Consider the following 18,163-nt stretch of genomic DNA (forward strand, 5'->3'; position numbering starts at 1 on the left):
TGATGCAAGTCCTTCCCGCCCCAAACTCCCTGCAGACACGCGGCAGCTCTCCTCAGAGCCTCCAGGTGGGACAAACTGCAAACACACCAAGTTGTGGAAAGTTATGGGCACCCTCTGGCTTCTCCTATGGTATCTCCAAGACATTGTGACTTCTTCTTTACCTCTACAACAGTCTCCAAGGGCCTTCTCATTCCTCCGAAATCTAGTCTCACCTTCTTGCTCACTTATTTCTTGTTCAGAAATAAAAGCAGAGTTTTTACTCTCAGCTACTTTCAGTATTAAACCACTTGGATGTCACAGGACAGTATCAAAACCAAAACAACATAGCTAGAAAGAGCCGGAACTCTTTGGGACAGACATTCCAACAGCATTTTTTGGGACACCACTTCAGGGAGAGGTCACTGTTCTGGAGAGTTCTTTGGTGGCTTTTTTTGTATCTCAGATTCAATTATGGAAATCATCAGACTTCATTAATCAAACTATAATATCTCTCTCTGACCACAGACAGACAGATCAGAGCCTTTGGCCACAAGTTCTACCGACCACTGATTCTTAAACTAAAATGAACTGTTCCATTGGTGTAAAGCTGAGCACATGACATACTTAGATCAGGTCATGATTTTAGCTTAAAGTTATTTCTCAGGGAGCAGAATATTCCTAAGACAGCTCCATATTAACTCAGGGCAAGGCTTAATGGGGATTTTGAACCAGGTTAGTGAAATCAATTTAGTAAACATGTCTTCAGTTAAACCTGTTCAACTTTGGCCAGTTCTTTAAGCGGAAATCATTTTTATGGCTAGTGTTCACCTGAAATTGGTCCTCACGCAGTGCAGCTTCACTCCTGGGAGGCTGGATCTCTGAATTCCCCCAGATGTTGCTTTGGTTGCCTGCCTGAGGCACAGAGGAAAGCAGAGCTGAGAACGGCTCCTCCTGCATGGTTGGCCCAAGGACCCACAGAATCCTTTAATCCCAGGTCAGGAGAAAGGGCAGAGAGGCTCCGGTCACCCCACTGCTCCACGGTTCCCATGCTCCCAGCCCTTAGTGACCCTGCAGCTGTCTCCCTCCCACTGCAAATGGGACCCTCACCCGGGAGCTCCCTCAGGGCCAACAGCATCTTTCCCCGGTTCCCGCACAAGGGCCAAGCGTGTGTTCCAGCAGCCTCGGGACAGCAGCTGCACCCCCAGCTGCTTGTTCCAAGGCCACTCGCACTGACTGGCTCCAACGCAGGATCAGGCGCAACATAAGGAGGAATTTCTTCACCATGAGGGTGGTGAGGCCCTGGCCCAGGTTGCCCAGGGAAGCTGTGGCTGCCCCATCCCTGGAGGGGTTCAAGGCCAGGTGGGATGTCCCTGCCATGGTTGGGACTGAGTGATTTTAAGGTCCCTTCCAACGCAAACTGTTCTACGATTCTATGATTTTATAAGGACACCAGTCCCTGCAGAGCATCTAAGACAGCAACCACACTTGGTTAGAGGTTAAGGAACCTCTAAGTTCTCCCCAGGCATTGAGGTCTCCCGGGGTGTGTTGAGCAGATTGGCCATTGAGATGTCTTCTTTGCGTTAGGGGAAACGTGATATTCCTGGAGGCTCTGCAGCTCCAACATAGCGTGCAAGGTGGGTCTTGGTCTCTTCTCCCTAGTGACAGGTGATAGGACAAGAGGGAATGGCCTCAAGCCATTCAATGGCCACTCACGAGGAGATGCAGGTATCCTCTCACTGGTGCCACAGCTTTAATGCAAAAGAAACCCAGGTACAGAGTCACACTAGCAAGACAAAGGGCCCATATCTGCACACCCACAGGCTGCACCAACACTACAGCAGACACCAACCAGCACCATCCAGAAAGTGCCTTCAAGTACTCCTGCACTGAGAAACCTGGAGCCTTTGGATGGTGGTTCACTACCCATTGCAACGTGCTGGTCACAAGGGATGCTACAGTGAGCCGCGCACCTTCACCACCGCCGTAACCTGAACAGAGCTGTTTTTTCACTTAGTACAGACAACGGTTGTTTCTGTGTCCCCTCAGGACGCTATGTTCTCTCCAGAAAGGCCTGGGGACAAAGAGTATCTTTTGAAGGCTCTCATTACTTCTGTGCCATATTTCCCATCTTTGATAACCCTATCTGTGAAATTCCAAGACGAGATGGTTATCTCTGCTTACACAAATAACTTAGGCTAAAGTTACTTTGATAGAAACCTTCTGTGATACATTTCTGGCAGCAAAGAACCACTTAAGTGCCACCCTTGAGGAAATACTAGCATAATGTTTCATATCTGTCTCATTTTGACTCTAATGAAGACTATTTTTTGTACCAGCTCTGCCCTCATATCATTACAGTGTGTTTTTTTTCTTTCAGCAAGCAGTCATAATTCTATTTACGAGTTACTGCAGTTACCGCTTTGAATGCGTTTCTCTTTGGAATCAGCAAAACACCAAGGATATTTTACATGAAAGAAACATTTATGTGACTTTGTTAAGCAGTACAAAAGGCATTTTGTGGATTTTTGGATTTGCCCAAGTCCTTTATATTTACATTTTTCAATAGTCCTCCAGGGTATACAAGAAATAAACAACTGTGCCCTGGAAACCGGAGCTGTACTCGCAGGCTGGACCCTAGGGCAGAGCCTTCGGCTGTCAGTCAGCACCACACTGACCCCGCGCTGAACCACATTCCCACCACCACTGAGCATAAGTTCTGACTTATAGAATGATAGAATAGTTTGGGTTGGAAGGGACCTTAAAGATCATCCAGTTCCAACCTGCCTGCAACAGGCAGGGACACCTCCCACCGGATCAGCCCCATCCAACCTGGCCTGGAACCCCTCCAGGGATGGGGCAGCCACAACCTCCCTGGGCACCCTGGGCCAGGGCCTCCCCACTCTCTCCAGTTTATACCCATTGCCCCTCGTCCTATCACAGCTGCTCACCTCGCAGACAGCACCAGTGGTGGCAGAGCAGCGTGGCGTAGAGTAGAACCACCAACAGGTCTCTCTCTGCTGCACTCTCTAGATTTACTTCACTGGCTGTGCTGGTCTTTACCTCCATTTTCGACAGGCAGATGGAACTGCAGGTTAAAGGGAAAAAGAGAAAAAACTCTAAGGCACTGCTGGAAAATACCTGTATTTTTTTCACAAAACAGATATCAGAAGTCTATGTTGACTTCTCATAAGTCTTGGATCTCTGCACGCTGCTCATTCCAATGCAGAATCTCGGGTTAACCACAGCAGAGAGAGAAATAGCTGAAGACACAAAACCCAAGAAGAACTGTAAACATTCACCACTGAAATACAGTATATATTAAAAACGCTGTCAATGCTTACTGCTAAAGTCGAGAGCATCCCTGGATTTAGGCTTTGTTCTATATTTCATGCTGAGTTCAAAAATAAATATTCAATCACGAGAATTTAGTTTGAAAGCTCAGAAATTCTTAAGGCCACTCAAAAAGAGTTCAAAATTACTCTGTAAAGCAAAGTGCCTTTCATGACATTCAGAACGCAACGTGGTTATGATTGCTGATGAGGAACTCGCAGCGTAACTGCAAAGCCTGCTGCATGGAGTACTGCTTTTTAAGGACTGGTTCATGAAAGAACTAATCTATGAAGAAACCTGGGTTGCAGGTTTGATGCGGAGCCACCCTTGGCTGTTCTCACCCACTGTTGGCCACGCTGAGCATGGACCAAGCTTTAGCACAGGGGAGCCACAGCTTCTCTGGCTCCTGACAGGACTTCACCAGCAAAAAGACACAGGATTTGGACTCAATCAGACTTTATGCGGTGACATCCAGCAGGATTAGAAACTGCTACAGCTGTGGAGATGGCTGGCCCGCTTCTGAAGCGCTTCCCAAGCCCCCATTTGCAGCCCAGCAGGAATCACCCCCCATTAACCCTCAAAGATGTTACCTCTCCCATTACTTCCTCAGTAATTGCACAGATTTCAGGCCCAGAATTTCTCATCCAGAATACAAAACTGCCAAACTCCACGCTTCCCCGCAGCAGTCAAATCTGTTCTTCTTTATTTGTCAAAGCAACATCCCTCAGAACCATTAAAAGCCCAACTCCTCCATAGCCCCCCTCACCCCACAAAGGCCACGTGAAGGTCAGAGACACCTCATCGCCGTCTACAACTGTGGGGAGGTTGGTGTTGGTATCCTCTCCCAAGTGACAGGTGGTAGGAGAAGAAGAAATGGCCTCAAGTTGTGCCTCAATGGCAGGTTCAGATTGGACATCAGGGAAAACTTCTTCATGGAAAGGGTTCTCGAGCACAGGCAGAGGCTGCGCAGGGAGGCGGTGGAGTCCCCATCCCTGGAGAGGTTTAAAAGGTGGGTAGGTGAGGTGATTGGGGATCTGGTTTAGTAGTGGACAGGTATAGTTGGTCTTGATGATCTCAAAGGTCTTTTCCAGTCCAGTGATTCTACTATGATTCTTGGGACGAGCGACTCAGCCCGGCAGCTCCATCGCTACCACCCGCAGCGCTGCGTGCCCTCACGGGCGTCTGCCAAGGCCAGCCTCGTAGGTGGGAAGGGGAGACGTCAGTCAGGAAGATCAGCAAAGCTGTCTTAGAGGTTCACAAACCCCCTGACCATGCAAGTGCAGGTTGCCAAGCAAAAAGAGAGACGATACAAAACACATTAAACTATTCAAACAGGGAAACAAAATAAAATTATTTCAGTGGGGAATACTTGCATTTAAAAATTTGATACCTATCTTATCAATAGGTGCTGTCTCTTCCAGAATGCACGGCTTCAGGCAAGACCTTGACTTGTTGGCTGTTAGCACAACTAACACCGGAGACAGCAAACAACGGCTAATCCTTACTCTGGTTTTGTGCTAATGACTGAACCAAGATAACCACAGTCCCTGGCAGGCTTCCCATTTAATTGAATTAACTTCAGCCAGGCCTGTGGCGATAGCACCAGTCAGCATAAGAGAGACGCAGCAGCCACATACCTGCATTCAGATGTCAAAATCCAAGGAAGTCCCCTCCATAACTTTCTGGTATGGTCTCTGGCAGTCTGCCCTGCCGTTACTGAGCAACCCAGCATCCTCAACGGTTTCTACAAAACCTGGTGGAAAAATATTGTTTTCTGAAAATGCTAACCTTTTTCTGAGAAAATCAAAGCAGCTTATTTCATTGCACATTTTTTTAATATCATAGAATCACTTGTTTGGAAAAGACTTGAGAGAACATCAACTCCAACCGTACCTGTCTACTACTAAATCATGTTCCCAAACACATCATCTACACGCCTTTTAAATACCTTTGGGGATGGGGACTCCACCACCTCCCTGGGCAGCCTCTGCCAGTGCTTGATAATCCTTTCTGCGAAGAAATTTTTCCTAATGTCCAACCTAAACTTCCCCTGACGCAGCTTGAGGCCATTCCCTCTTGTCCTATCACCTGTCACTCGGGAGAAGAGACCAAGACCCACCTTGCACGCTATGTTGGAGCTGCAGAGCCTCCAGGAATATCACGTTTCCCCTAATGCAATGAAGACATCTCAATGGCCAATCTGCTCAACACACCCCGGGAGACCTCGATGCCTGGGGAGAACTTAGAGGTTCCTTAAGCCTTAGCTGGAAAATGCAGCTTAACAGGGAAAAGACTTGGAGTGGAAATTGGCTTTGAAGTCGGTTCAACAAACTGAACGTTATTGAGTCTGGGAGCATCAAAACATTTCACTTGAATAAAAAAAAAAGACATTCCTGACTCTTGTTTGGAGTTTTATGCCCACAAAAAGATAAAAGTTTGGATTTGAGATAAAAACAAATGGAAACTATATGAATGTCTCACCAGACAGACACTGGATTTCATTCATCTGTTGTTTCATTTCGAGGTCCTTTCTTTAGGACGCAAACAACAGAGAATCTAAACAGTGGCCAGCACACAGTTACAGAACCAGGGGAGGAAAATACCAGGTCTTTCTTCCCCCAAACTCACAAACCATCCAATTCTACTACCACCACAAGAGCCGTCTGCAGGGAGCTGTGAAGAAGAGGAGGAAACCTGATGCTGTTGCTGGTGTTTGTACAGATGTGGCTCTCCCGCGGGTTTGGGTAGCAGCGCCAGAACCAGGAGAACTTGAGGCCAAACCTGAGGAATGTGCAAATATAACAACATTAGCGCAGACCCTCGTGAACCTTTGCGAGCTCTGTCAGAGAGCACTTAAGGCTACTCAGCTGGTGGGATGCCCTGACTGCTGGGATGGACACCGCTGACTGCAGTGCCAGTGGAGGATGCCCAGTGCTGCACGAGGCCTTCTCTTACAATACGCTGCTATCTACACCCAACAAAGGAAATTAGCAGCCCTACAGATCCCAGCAATGCAAGCAAATTCATCCACTCGCCTGCAGTGAGCAAGTTACCTTCTTAGCACCCTGCCAGCACCTATCAAATTCACAGTGCAGCTGTATTAGGAGGAAAAATCCAGTTAAACAGACAGAATCGGTGATGGACGGCAATCCATCCCACCAGGGCACTCCCAACGCACAGTACTTCAGCAAGGCGAGGCTGCAGGGCACAGCGCACCACTGCTCAGCAGGTGGAAAATCCTGCCCTTGGAGGGGCTCATTGGGTTACGCTCTACGGCTGCAGAGAGGATGAACTCAGGGGCTGCTCTCGGCGCTTCTCCTGCCCCAAGCAGGGGTCCCAACGCCAGCAGCAGCTCCACCAGCAGAGACCACGCAGAAGCTCAGCCCCAGGCTGTCAGCTCCCCTCACATAAACCTTGACACATAGCCTGCTTAAATGAAAACAAGGTGATGGGTTTTGTCAAAGCATTTACCACTCGTTGACAACTGAACTGTCAGTTCAAACTCAGAGGAATAGTTTTGGTCTGGTACCTTGAAAAATAAATTAACCAGAGAAAATTCCACTGCAAGAACATTCGGTGCATCCCCTCACTTGATGTAATTTTCAGGTCTGTATGACAGTAAAAAAATTACTCTCCAAACATTTTCCTTTTGAGCGTTTTTCTCCTGTGAGCCCCACCAGGCAGCAGCGGATTGGCCCCCTCGCGTTATTGAGTTGAAGGTTTGAAATAGAAAGGGATTTGCATAGATGTTTCCTCGGAGGCACTTTTGAAGTGTTAGGGCTGGGATAACTGGTAAAATCCCAAGAAGTCTCCACCGTGCCAACATAAATAGAAAGTCTATTTAAGGATGGGGGATTATCCATTCCTTGACAGGGCTGTGCTACAAGCCGAGCTGTCATACACAGCCTGCTGTCAGTTCCTAGCAAAAATTTTGTTTGAAGTTCAGTCTGGCACAAATAACACTCAGATAGGTTTTGCTCCTGGAAAACAAAGCCATCAGACCTCCAACAGGAGCTGTAAGGACTTGCATGTGACCACTGTCTTGGACATCGCTCAGAAACAGCACAAGCCAGTGAAGACTTTTGAATCTTCAGAGAGTTTTGTTTTCTTTGGGGGAAAACCTGTTAAGGCATCCTTGTTATCTTCTGGCCCGTGTGTGCATCCTCCAGGATGGCAGAGAGTTTAAGGGAAAGCCAAAACCAGTATAAGAGTTGATGCTGTGTTCCTACCTGCAAGTTCACTGGGGAATAACATCTCCCTGCAAATGAAGCTCAGCCACTCTACATCAGCAGAATTTCAGTACAATCAATCTTCGAAGTTAGAAAACCTCTGCTGTGGCTCGTTAACACTAAATGCCATGCTTACATAAACCTCTATGTTTTATGGATGTTTTTCCCATGCCACAGCTCTGATAGATGGAGGTGCTGAGCAATCCCGGCAGGGATGCTGGGCAGTTGTCTCCCATCTATGTGTTCAGTATCCTCCAGATAAGAATAAACATCCCTGCTGTGCTCTAACCCCCAACCATGTCCAGGAGTTTCTAGAGGACCCAGGTTACCCCCCAGGGCACTACTTTTATGCTCGTTTAAGATCCATAAAGAACAGCACAGGGAAGACCAGAGCTGTGCAGAAATACCTGCGAGGAAACGTGATGCCATAAAGCAGTTACAGTTGAAATCCCCACCCTCGGCAGTGCCAACAGCTCCTTCTCAGGCTGCTCTCATGCGGTGCTGGGATCTGGAGAAGGGCTGAGTGGAGCAAAGCACATCACGCCCAGAGGAGTGCCAGGCTGTGCTGGGACTGTGCCAGCGGCAGGGCTGAGCTGAACCTGCTGCTGTTCTTTGCTCGGACACCCTCCATCCCAGCGTGTCCCACGGGCCACACAGCAGAGACCCCCAGGGGCTGCCCAAGGGACACCCGGTGCCAGAGCAGCACGTGGCTATAGCGTCTGGAAATTAGCAGAGTCCTTGTCTCAGATGTGCAAGTTAAGAAGCTCTAATTGTGTTAAGCAAACCTTCAGCTCGTGCCAAACGAGGGGTTGGCTGTGGCTGAGGTTAGGTCATGCCTGACCAGCACTGGTGCCTGCGTGGGTCATGGTGGAGCAGCAGTGGGGGGACAGTAAAAAAAAAATCAAAGTGGAAAAAAACTCAGAGCCTTTTAAAGCATTTCCAGCTGCTGTCCTCATAACTCCTGCTGGGTGTCAGGTTATAGGAACTAGATAATCCATTTGAAGCAGCTGTGGGGCAATGGCTAAAACTGCATCACCTGCTTCACAGAAAGAGCTGACAATAGCATTAGCATGAAACTAAAATTAGAGGCTTAATTGAGCTCTGCAGTCACTCAAATTGAGTCCTGAATGAGACTTGTAGTTCCTAACATATTGCCACTACAGCTGCAAAGTCATAACACTGAAGAAGAAAACCAATTGTTCTGTTTCTATCTGAGAGAGAGAAAATGTGTTGAGGACCCGCTGTGAAGTCTATGGCAACACAGAGGCTCTCGCAGGCTCTCCATGCGAGCACTGCGTCTGCTCTCCTGCCCATGGTAAGCTCACCTGCAATTTGTGCACGACCATACCATTTCATTTTAGCTCATTGCTCTGTACAACATTTGGAATTTCTGTTCCATAAACGGGTCTCCTCACAGTGCTAGATTTGGAAAAGCCACAGGGTGCTCCTGCCTCCACTCACACCTGAATCCTCTGATTGCAGACCACGTTGAGCTTCCAAATCAGTATTTCTTCCATTCTTCCCTCAGCATCTGGCTTGCTTTTGGTCCGGCAGGTGATTTTATTTTCATTCTCTGGTCCAGATGTTGCCCATGGCTCTTTGAAAGAAGCTTCCCACTCCACCACAACCCATGTGGAAGGAATGAGCATGGTACAAGACCTGTTCTCCGTATCAGCTGTGATTAGGACCTGCCTCCACAACCAGCTCACTGCAGCTGGTCAGTCAGCTCTCCTCCTCCCTTCTTCCTACACTTGCTGCAGGCACGAAATGTTCCCAGGCTCCCGCAGTCATCCCCTGGCGTACGCCAAGTCCATATGTTGCTGTCCCCTTTCACATGCATTTCCAAAGAGCCAAAAAATTCACTCCTCAGAGATACACTACTTTGTGCACAGTCCATCCAGCAGAGTGAAGAAATCGAGACAAAAAGGTGTCACTGCTTTGTAAGACTTTAGATATACGAAGTGTATTATTTTGGGGTAAGTAAAACTACCAGCACTATTTCCAAAGGAACATGCCTAACTTTTTTCCTAAGCAAAATCTTTTTATACTTTTTTTGCTTTAAGAGTCTCAGTTTGCATTGAACAGAAATCACAGAATCATGGAATGGTTTGGGTTGGAAGGGACGTTAAAGCCCATCCAGTTCCACCCCTGCCATGGGCAGGGACACCTCCCACTGGCTCAGGCTGCCCAAGGCCCATCCAACCTGGCCTGGAACCCCTCCAGGGATGGGGCAGCCACACCTTCCCTGGGCACCCTGGGCCAGGGCCTCACCACTCTCATGGTGAAGAAATTCCTCCTTACATCCAGTCTAAATCTGCCCCTCTCCAGTTTATACCCATTGCCCCTCATCCTATCCCCACAAGCCTTTGTGAACAGCCCCTCCTCAGCTTTCTTGTAGCCCCTTCAGGTATTGGAAGGTCACTACGAGGTCTCCTCAGAGCCTTCTCTTCTCCAGACTGAACAACCCCAACTCTCTCAGCCTGTCCTTTTCCCTTATACTACAGCCATACAGTTGTTCCACTGTTTCTATCAGCATTTAGGGCTGTGATCAAAGAACTGACTTTATTTCAAAAATAATCCATGTGAATAACAAGCAACTGGGTATCTGTTTATTAAAAGTCTACAGTTTTTGGCTATTCTTGGCTACCCCTGCTGCTGGAGACGTCTGCTCCATCCTGGCATCCCAAGGGGAACATGCTGCTCTAGCGCTGCTGCCCACAGGCAGAGGAGTGCGGGGCCAGTAACTCTCCCAGCACCCTGCTGCTCCCTCTCTACGGGCGTGTGGGTCCATCAGCATCCGAGCCCAGTCCTTCAGATGATAGGAGAGCATCAGCAACCAGACACGGGCTTTATTTAAAGCAAAATACAGAGCACTCATCAGCATCCAGTACTTAAAGGGGCCTGGGAAGTACTTAAAGGGAAGCTGGGAAGGGGCTCTTTATCAGGGAGTACAGTGAGAGGATGCAGGGGAATGGTTTTAAGCTGAAAGAGGGGAGATTTAGATGAAATATTAGAAAGAATTTTTTTACTGTCAGGATAGGGAGGCCCTGGCCCAGGGTGCCCAGAGCAGCGGTGGCTGCCCCATCCCTGGAGGGGTTCAAGGCCAGGCTGGATGGGGCTTGGAGCAGCCTGGTCCAGTGGGAGGTGTCCCTGCCCATGGCAGGGGTGGAACTGGATAGGATTTAAGGTCTCTTCCAACCCAAACTGTTCTATGACTCTACATTTTTAAATGTCAGACTCTTTTTTTTTACCAACACTCCCCATAGATGGGCAAGTTCATGTTTGAAGGTAACATCACATTCATCAGCATCACTGACTACCACTGCTTTAAATGTCATCAATATGTTTCCCTTCGTTAAGTACCATCTACAGAGCCCCCGCGTGCAGGAAGATGCCTGACAGAACTGTAGAACACTGAGGCATAATCAGCATACAGAAAGGCATTTTGAATGAAAGCACTCTGGGCTGGAAACGTCTCCCGAGCAGCAGCAATTGCAGCTCACGTCACAACACTCTCAACAACAACAGCCTAAAGATCCCCACTTCAAAAGTGACTGAGCTGTTATAATGCGAGGCTAAACACAAGATGAGCCCTCACAGGCTCTTCTCCCTTCCTTTCTCTTAATGTATACAAATTACCCCCTCAAATAGCTCCTCTTCTATCAGCAATAGGCACAACATCTTTCCAAAGGCAAAGTGGAAATCCCTGCAAGTATTTCGGGTGCTGCTTCCAGCCAGAAATAACAGTAATCTGATTCACGAGCGAATTCCATTTCTGTTGCCGAATTCCTTTGTACAAATATCTTTGCTTCGCAAAGGTTTGGCAACAGCGAGGCGCGGGCTAATTTTACTTAGAAAGTGTGAATCAAATAAGATTTGCAAGTTTCTGACTCACAGAAAAGGAAGCGTCTGTGGCCTCTCTTACCACTTCTGTCAAGAGAAAACGTCACAGCTCAGCTATTTCAGCTGCATCCCCACCTCCCGCTGACCTCCTGCTCTCCCCGGGCACAGCAGCGTGGCTCCGTCCACAGTCTCGTCTCAGGACCCAGGAAACTTCCAGCCTTATTCAACCTGCCATCACTTACCGTGTGCAAAATGTAGTCTGCAAGGCTAGAGAGTCAAGTAAATTATTAATACGGGAGAATCCAGCAGATGCTTTGCGAGAGAAATGGGTGGCCAGAGAAAGGGCGAGTCACTCTCCAGGCTGCACAGTCTGAAAGCCCTGGGAAGTTCAGGGATTGAGCTCCAAATGCTGCTGCGGGAGAAGCAAACTTCCAGGGACTGCACGGTGCCTACAGCCTGACTCTGCTGTAATGTAAATGAAGGCCTATCATCAATTAATACCTTCTGTCCTCTTTTGCTGCCGAGAGTGCTCTTATCGAACGCAAGGACAGGGGCAGCTCTGCTGCATCAACTACAGCCCCAGGGAACACCTGCAGCCGCTCAGCTTCATTTCATAGAATCATAGGATAATTTGGGTTGGAAGGGAGCTTAAAGATCATCCAGTTCCATCCCCTGCCATGGGCAGGGACACCTCCCACTGGATCAGGCTGCCCAAGGGACATCCAACCTGGCCTTGAACACCTCCAGGGATGGGGCAGCCACAGCTTCCCTGGGCAACCTGGGCCAGGGCCTCACCACTTTCATGGTGAAGAAATTCCTCCTTGAATTCCTCCACTCTCTCCAATCCCCAGGTTTTCACAATTTCAGAGACGCCCTTCATGGCCACGCTCAGCAAGCAGCTCAGCTGCAGGGGTCACTGGCAAAACCTCAGCCATTGGGAGAGTGTTTCTGTCCAAGCCACACAGCTGGCCAGCCTCCTTCTGCAGTCCCTGGGAAACAGGCGCTGCCACCCCACTCAGCTCACCAGCGCGCAGGGACCAGACCTGCACGAGCACTCCAACATTTCTCCTCTGCATTCACTGCTTACAACACACCTTCTCTCCTCCGAGGGCTGGGAGGCTTTGAGACGTCTCTCCAGGACCACCTCTCCTCGCTCCCCAGCCTCTAACAGACCATCCCAGTTCATGGGTGAACACTGCTGTACCTTCTTCATTCTTAAAACAAGGCCTGAGGGTTTACAGGTGACAGGCGAGGTATAAAACTTGAACAGCACCGTCTGCAGGAGTGGAGGGGTCTCCATGTCCCAACACTCTCTAGGATCCAGCCATTCAATACACAGGTGAATCCTTCCATAAAAATCAGTACCAGGCATGCTTAATCATTTTTGTACACTGCCGCTCTGCAGCCCAACAGTTCATCTTCTGCACAACCCCATGGTAGATCACAGCCATTTGTCAAACCAAATTGTTCCCCGACAGTCTGCGAAGACATACATTTGCCATCTGCAATCTATTCCTCGGTTTCTGGCGCATATTTTCAGTGCTTTCTTTTGAAAGCTGTTTCGGATTTCCATGGGCTTCTTAACCTCTGCAAGCAAAGCCTCACACGCTTTAATTGTTGACAGCTGTGTCTTGAGCAGTATTTTAAACCTCTTTTGTCATTCCTCTTGCTGCATGCGTATGAGTTGCTACATTGAGAACTGCTTGGCCGCATAACGCTTAGCAGGATGTGGAAAGCAGGAGATGACTTGGAGCGTGTTATTTGGGGGTTTAATTGTTTGTTACACTTTTATGGAGATAGTTGTAGCTCCATATGTTAAAATACTAACGAGTAAAAGGCAGTTGAGCAAGCAGGTGTGAAGCTGTGAAATTACAGATTATTGATACGGAAGTACAGAGTTAATTAGTATAATGACTCTATGTAATGTGCTCAGACGGCTACAGGCCATTTCACAAAGGAAAACCCTATGCTAGTAACACATTTATCAGGGAGACTTGGAAAGTTATATTTTTCTGCTTAAGCTCTGAGGACCAACAGCATCCACCTCTGACAAAGGCACCTGCCCAACGCTGTAGCACGCTCCACAGGCAGGCTGGGCCAGCCACGCAGCCACACCGGACCTCTGCTTGCACCTAAGCATAGCACAGAGAGAAGAAAGGGGCCACAGCTCTATTTCTGGTCCAGAAGCAGAAGAGCCTGGTACAGGCAGTGTCTGTGCCTCTCTAACCTAAAGCCTGACTTTGCCGTGGCTTGTGCTGTCCTTGACACGTCCTGCATCCAAGGGAAGTCTTGCTTTAAAGCAGTCACACACATACCTGCGTGCAAACCCCTCCATGTGTGTAGCAAAACCCAGCGTTAATAGAATAGAATCACAGAACAGTTTCAGTTGGAAAAGACCTTTAAGATCATCGAGTCCAACCATCAATCGAGCCCTGCTAAGTCCACCACTAAACCATGTCTCCAAGTACAACATCTATTCATCTTTCCAACACCTCCAGGGTTGGTGACTCAACCACCTCCCTGGGCAGCCTCTTCTAATGCTTGACAGCCCTTTCAGCAAAGAAATTCCTCCTAATATCCAACCTAAATCTCCCCTGGTGCCTCTGGAAGCCATTTCTTGTCCTGCCACTGGCTACCAGGGAGGAGAGACCAACCCCCACCACACTACAATCTCCTTTTAAGTAGTATTAGGGAGCAATAAGGTCTCCCCCTCAGTCTCCTTTTCTCCAGACTAAACAACTCCAGCTCCCCCAGCTGCCTCTCATAAGGTTTGTGCTCTAAACCTTTCACCCAGAATGTTCAGGTCTTGGCCTCTGTGACTTTTGGGACACTCGACACCCTCTACCCACACACTTCCAGTACAGTACATGAGAAGCACTAGGCTGGATAAAAGTTAATCTTTCCTTTTCCTTTCCAGAAGTTTGCTTTTCAGTTTCAATGGTACAGACAAATCCAGTTTTTCCAGAAGGGAGTACAGATATTTGCAGAAGATGCGGTATCTGGGAGCGTACTCAGAGATGTGAACTTGTGGCAATACTATGAAAGATGGAAAATGCTGAGATCTAGACTGTTCTCTGTCTCCTGCCAGGCTGAACTCAAATCTGAAACATCTGCTCACGTTAAGTCAAGCTGAGCTCTCTCAGCCAAGTAACATAAGCCCAAACTCTTCCCGACATCAGCACAGAACAACTAGCAGTAAAGCTTTTTGTGGATCTCCAAGAACCCAAACACTTCTCATGTCCCCTGCAAGCACAGAAGAACAACGTATTTTCACTACCAGCAAATCACTCACAGAGAAAAATTCGGCTGGCACAACCGGCACTTGAACAGTGGGGCTTAACTCGGCCTTTTACAAAGATAAAAGTCAGTGACAAATCCTCAGTTTCGAGCACGCACTACCGCCACTCAAAGAATTACCTGAAGGACAGGTAATTGACCCCTCACCACAAGAAGGATGTTGAGGCTCTGGAGGTGTCCAGAGAAGAGCAACGAAGCTGGTGAGGGGCTGGAGAACGTCTGACGAGGAGCGGCTGAGAGAGCTGGGGGTGTTTAGCCTGGAGAAGAGGAGGCTGAAGGGAGACCTCATTGCTCTCTACAACTGCCTGAAAGGAGGTTGTGGAGAGGAGGGAGCTGGGCTCTTCTCCCAAGTGACAGGGGACAGGACAAGAGGGAATGGCCTCAAGCTCCATCAGGGGAGGGTCAGGTTGGATATCAGAAAAAAATTCTTCATGGAAAGAGTCATTGGGCACTGGAACAGCTGCCCAGGGAGGGGGTCGAGTCGCCTTCCCTGGAGGTGTTTAAGGAACGGGTGGATGAGGTGCTGAGGGACATGGTTTAGGGAGTGTTAGGAATGGTTGGACTCGATGATCCAATGGGTCCTTTCCAACCTGGTGATTCTGTGATTCTGTGACAGAGAATAAGATTTTAACTGAAGGAAGTGGGGACAGAGTTTACTTTCAGAATTCAGATCCAGGCCTCAGTTCAGGGCTCACACCCCTTGTTGCATCCTCAAGCACGGTAGAAGAGGGATCCAGGTTTTGCACAGGGCTCAATTCTCATATAAACACCTGTGAACACTTATGGAAGAAATTCTTCTCCGGCAATCTAAGATACAGTAAGTTCATAAATAGCACAGTGGCAAATCCAGCAAAAAGCTGCAGAACCGAGCACTATCTACAGCTTTTTCCTGCTTCCGCAGCTCTAATGTGAGCATTGCTTACAGTCCTCTTGGAAATCATAGAATGGTTTGGGTTGGAAGGGACCTTAAAGATCATTTAGTTCCACCCCCCCTGCCATGGGCAGGGACACCTCCCACTGGATCAGGGGCTCCAAGGCCCATCCAACCTGGCCTGGAACCCCTCCAGGGATGGGGCAGCCACCACTGCCCTTCCCACGCTCATTGTGAAGAAGTTCTTCCTAACATCTAATCTCAATCTTCCCCCCTTCCAGTTGGCAGCCATTCCCCCTCACCCCATCGCTCCAAGCCCCTGGAAGAGGTCCCTCCCCAGCTTTCCTTCCCGTGCCCCCCATCTCACCGCCCTCATCCTCTCTGCGTTCAGCACCTTTTGGAGACGGAACCTGCTCCTGATGGGAAGACAGACTAGAAATCGGGGTCAACTGCTGGTTCCACTCCCGATCCTCTACTTAAAAGTCCCTGAGCTTCCATGCTGCCGCTCCCAAATCCTTTGTCTGCCTCTCCCGCTCGGGGATGGCTACAGAGGGGCTGTGCCCGGCGAGAAACCGGCGCAGCGCCCGAGGCAGGAGCTGCAATTGAACGGCAGCGCTCTGCCGGGCACGGGGAGAGGGGGGAACGGGAGAAAAGGGGGGGAAAAAGGAGAAATGCATGGGATCCAGCAGCTTTCCCGCACGAGGAGGCCATTCCAGCCATTGTTGCCTTCTCCTCTTCCATCAGTAGATGGCGCTCCGCTCTCACCGCTCGGGAGCCCTGCGGGGACCGGGGGGTGATCCGCGGCACCGCCGCTCCCCCGAAAGCATCAGCGACACCGGCGGTGAACCACAGCTCTGTCTTCCCTTCCAGGGACTCGTTGTGCCATCCTCTTCCTTTCTTTTGTGAAGCGTCACCCGCATGACACGGAATTCTGCACGGATTGGGAAGCGTGGAGGCATGGGTTAGGCATGGGGTTAGGCATGGGTTAGGCATGGGTTTAGGCATGGGTTTAGGCACGGGTTAGGCATTTCTCTTGCAAAAGAAAGAACGGCAAATTTTGCTTGCCACGTTTGGAGAGAACATACAGGAGGGCTGTATGACACCGGTGAATGCTGAAGATCAACCACGTCATCCAGTGGATTCTACAGGAGCCAAAGGTCAAGGGATCCGTGGCCAGTTTCTCAATCACTGCTTGCAGATCTGCCGCCTGCAAGCTGCACGGAGCAGCGGGACAAAGGAGGAGGGATGAGGGGGAACACTGGCATTTACTCGTGTCTCTGCAAGCTAGGAACAACTCCAAACGCTTATGTTCATATTCCCTCTTTCCCCATCCTCACACGCTACCAAAGTGACTCCAGCAAGACCCTGTGCGGACACAGGCAGCCCGGTGCGCACCAAGGACGAGGACTACAGGCTGCCATTCCTCAGGCTATGTCAACCTCAACTCCTGCAACAGCTGACAAATTCAGTACTTCAGAGAAGCACAATTGGGCTGCGCTCTCTCTCTTTTTGGCTGGTTGGTTGGACCATGCACCCCGCTTGGTTCTGCTGCGCATCCAAGTGCGGGCTCAGCTTCGAACAGGAGCCTTCACATGTCACCAAATGCCAAGGAAGGCTACCTTCAAAGCTAACATACGACTCGCTACTCTCTAAAAACACGTACTGCTACAGAAGCAATATATAAAAACATATTTTGACTTTTTTTTTTTAGATTCTTTGAAGAGAGCTTCATGTTATGCAAGAAGAAAACTGAGAATATCGTAGTTACAGGAGATGATATTTGCCAGTAAGGTAATTCAATATACATCTATTCTGGCAGTCAATAATTAAAGAGAGGCCCCCAGCAGTGAATCGCGGGGTAATTATCTCACAGCAGCAGCAGCTATCCTCAGCCACCAGAGAAGTGCCAGCACCTGCAGACCGGCACTGGCAACCGCACACCACGTCCTCACGGGCACGCACTGAAACTCAAGCAGGCAGCACTTTTAGCAGAACTGATTTTTCATTTCTCTGAAGAAAAGTTAACAGAAAAAGAGTGACCAGGCACCCATCTCTGAGGACAGGGAAGGGGTTTCTACGGATCAGCCAAGCAGTGACCAACTGTCTGACTTTATCCTGCCTCCGATTCCGTGTAGGCGTAGTGGTCTTTCAGATAGCACTCGTGCTTCAGCCCTAAGAGAGCAAAAAATCTAGGGAAGGACTTTAAGGTTTTGTCTTTTATGAATAGAAGCCAACAGCTGACAAATTAAATACTTCAGAGAAGTGAAAATTAAACAGTCCTGCAGTCACGAGTGTTGGCATATGGAAAGCTGCCACTGAGCTAATAATAGAAGTGTCTACCGCAGCAGAGAGGGAGGTCCCAGCGTCCTAGAGCAAGCCATACATCTGGGCACTGGGAAGCCAGCCATTAGGCAATGTATGTTTTTAAGCAGCACATACTTGCTACCTTCCTGCCAGCTATTCATCTTTTGCAACCGCAGGCCAAGGGCAGCAGCCCACAAGCAATAATGTGCACTGGGGACAAAGAAATCAGATTGGGCTGTACGCATCAGGGCTTCCACTTTGGCAGACGAGTTCCTCAGAGCCACAGGAGCAGAGGAGGGTCCTTCACCAG

General features: G+C 49.0%; 1 protein-coding gene across 8 annotated transcripts in view; it reads right to left on the reverse strand.

Moving 5' to 3' along the window:
- The window catches only part of LOC128852993 (uncharacterized), a 63,239-nt gene that overhangs the window by 8,186 nt on the left and 36,890 nt on the right, over window positions 1–18,163 (reverse strand). For 3 of the 8 annotated variants that reach the window (XM_054074010.1, XM_054074009.1, XM_054074011.1), the window contains exons 1-4: window positions 9,000–10,553; window positions 6,004–6,090; window positions 2,928–3,064; window positions 808–887 (exon numbers count right to left, since the gene is read on the reverse strand). In XM_054074010.1, the coding sequence (XP_053929985.1) occupies window positions 808–887; window positions 2,928–3,064; window positions 6,004–6,090; window positions 9,000–9,187 (492 nt within the window). In that variant the 5' untranslated portion in view covers window positions 9,188–10,553. Of the gene's footprint in view, window positions 1–807; window positions 892–2,927; window positions 3,065–6,003; window positions 6,091–8,999; window positions 10,554–16,314; window positions 16,481–16,634; window positions 16,764–18,163 lie in introns of those variants that run through there. The other 5 variants (XR_008451161.1, XR_008451162.1, XM_054074006.1 and 2 more) reach the window with 4 other exon arrangements.

The sequence above is a fragment of the Cuculus canorus genome, chromosome 9, assembly GCF_017976375.1.
Source record: "Cuculus canorus isolate bCucCan1 chromosome 9, bCucCan1.pri, whole genome shotgun sequence".
Lineage (NCBI taxonomy): Eukaryota > Metazoa > Chordata > Aves > Cuculiformes > Cuculidae > Cuculus > Cuculus canorus.